The 1,312-nt window shown below is 38.4% G+C and overlaps 1 protein-coding gene and 1 pseudogene across 1 annotated transcript in view; one reads left to right on the plus strand and one right to left on the minus strand.

Moving 5' to 3' along the window:
* Window positions 1-602, plus strand: part of LOC17874377 — a 2,816-nt pseudogene extending 2,214 nt beyond the window's left edge.
* Window positions 603-912: 310 nt separating this feature from the next.
* LOC17874365 (phosphoribosylaminoimidazole-succinocarboxamide synthase, chloroplastic) overlaps window positions 913-1,312 on the minus strand; it is a 2,610-nt gene continuing 2,210 nt past the window's right edge. The window contains exons 9-11 of the mRNA XM_006279181.2: window positions 1,207-1,257; window positions 1,065-1,111; window positions 913-973 (exon numbers count right to left, since the gene is read on the minus strand). Coding sequence (XP_006279243.2) covers window positions 913-973; window positions 1,065-1,111; window positions 1,207-1,257 — 159 coding nt within the window. The remainder of the gene's footprint in view (window positions 974-1,064; window positions 1,112-1,206; window positions 1,258-1,312) is intronic.

A 1,312-nucleotide genomic window follows, 5' to 3' on the forward strand; every position in this document is an offset into this window, starting at 1 on the left:
AATGCTCACGTCGTATGGAGGTATATAATAGACTACCCGTTCAATTAAATATCATGACTCCTCTTCCTTGGATGAAATTACTCAAGTGTTGCTTTATTATGAACATCATGTGTCCTTTTTTCACCTTGGTGGTTCAGGTGGTATTCAGTGATGTCTACATGCTGGATGAGGAAATGAAGTGGAAAGTCATGCCATCGATGCCAAAACCGGATTCCCATATTGAGTTTGCTTGGAAAGTGGTTAACAACTCCATTGTAATCGTCGGAGGCACCACAGAGAAGCATCCTGAAACGAAAAAGATGGTCCTTGTTGGTGAAATTTTCCAGTTCAATCTGAATACAATGGTAAAAACCAAGTGGCCTTCATGCTTAAAACCTCTCTATCCTATTAAAAAGTGTAAACAGTAGCTGGAAATTTTACTTTCTCTGCAGAAATGGTATGTGATTGGAAAGTTGCCATACCGTGTGAATACTACGCTGGTTGGGTATTGGGAAGGGCAGTTATACTTTACCTCCGGGCAACGAGACAAAGGGCCAGATGATCCCGCACCGCGTAAGGTGCTCGCAGAGATGTGAAGAACCAAACTGATGCTGAATCCATGAAGAGAGTCAAAGAATCAATCTCCCTTTTGTAATGGAAAGTATCAGCATTCTTTTTGAGTTGATAGTTTTTTTAGCATAATTCATCCCATTACACAAACAATTGCTGTATCTATCTTTTATATGTTTGATGGAGCATTTGTATATTTGTAAACAAAATCTTTAGAAACGAATGTTATGGTATGAGAATTATGAATGAGAAAAAGTTTTAGGTCCAAAAACACTCTGCTTAAAGATGACTTAACCTCTATAATTCATGAAGGGTCCATCATATTCAAAAACTTTATGTCATCACGGTTTCTTGCATCAGTTTCTAATACCAAGACTTCAAGTTAAAACTAACATACTCCAGCGAATGTCTGATTTCACAGAGCCTAAACCATGTACACAGACAATGTACCTTTCCATACCGAAAGCATCGACTCGAACAATCTTATAATAAAGTTTACAGATCAAAATACATACCGCCAAGCTAATTCAGTCACGAGTTCTGCTGGGGCAGCTGGCAGGATCTGACAATTATAGGCAATCGAGACACCAAGAATTTTAGCAAGGTTCTCAGATAAAGTAGGAACATAGAAATTACATTGGGAGGATGTAAGCATACCTCGTCCTCATACGGATTGCAGTTCTCTTTGAACCACAATCTTAGGAACTCCTATTGGATTAAAAGAAACAGAACATGTGAGTAAACAAAGTACTACAAACCAATG

This window comes from Capsella rubella, unplaced genomic scaffold (assembly GCF_000375325.1).
Source record: "Capsella rubella cultivar Monte Gargano unplaced genomic scaffold, Caprub1_0 scaffold_43, whole genome shotgun sequence".
NCBI classification, from domain to species: domain Eukaryota; kingdom Viridiplantae; phylum Streptophyta; class Magnoliopsida; order Brassicales; family Brassicaceae; genus Capsella; species Capsella rubella.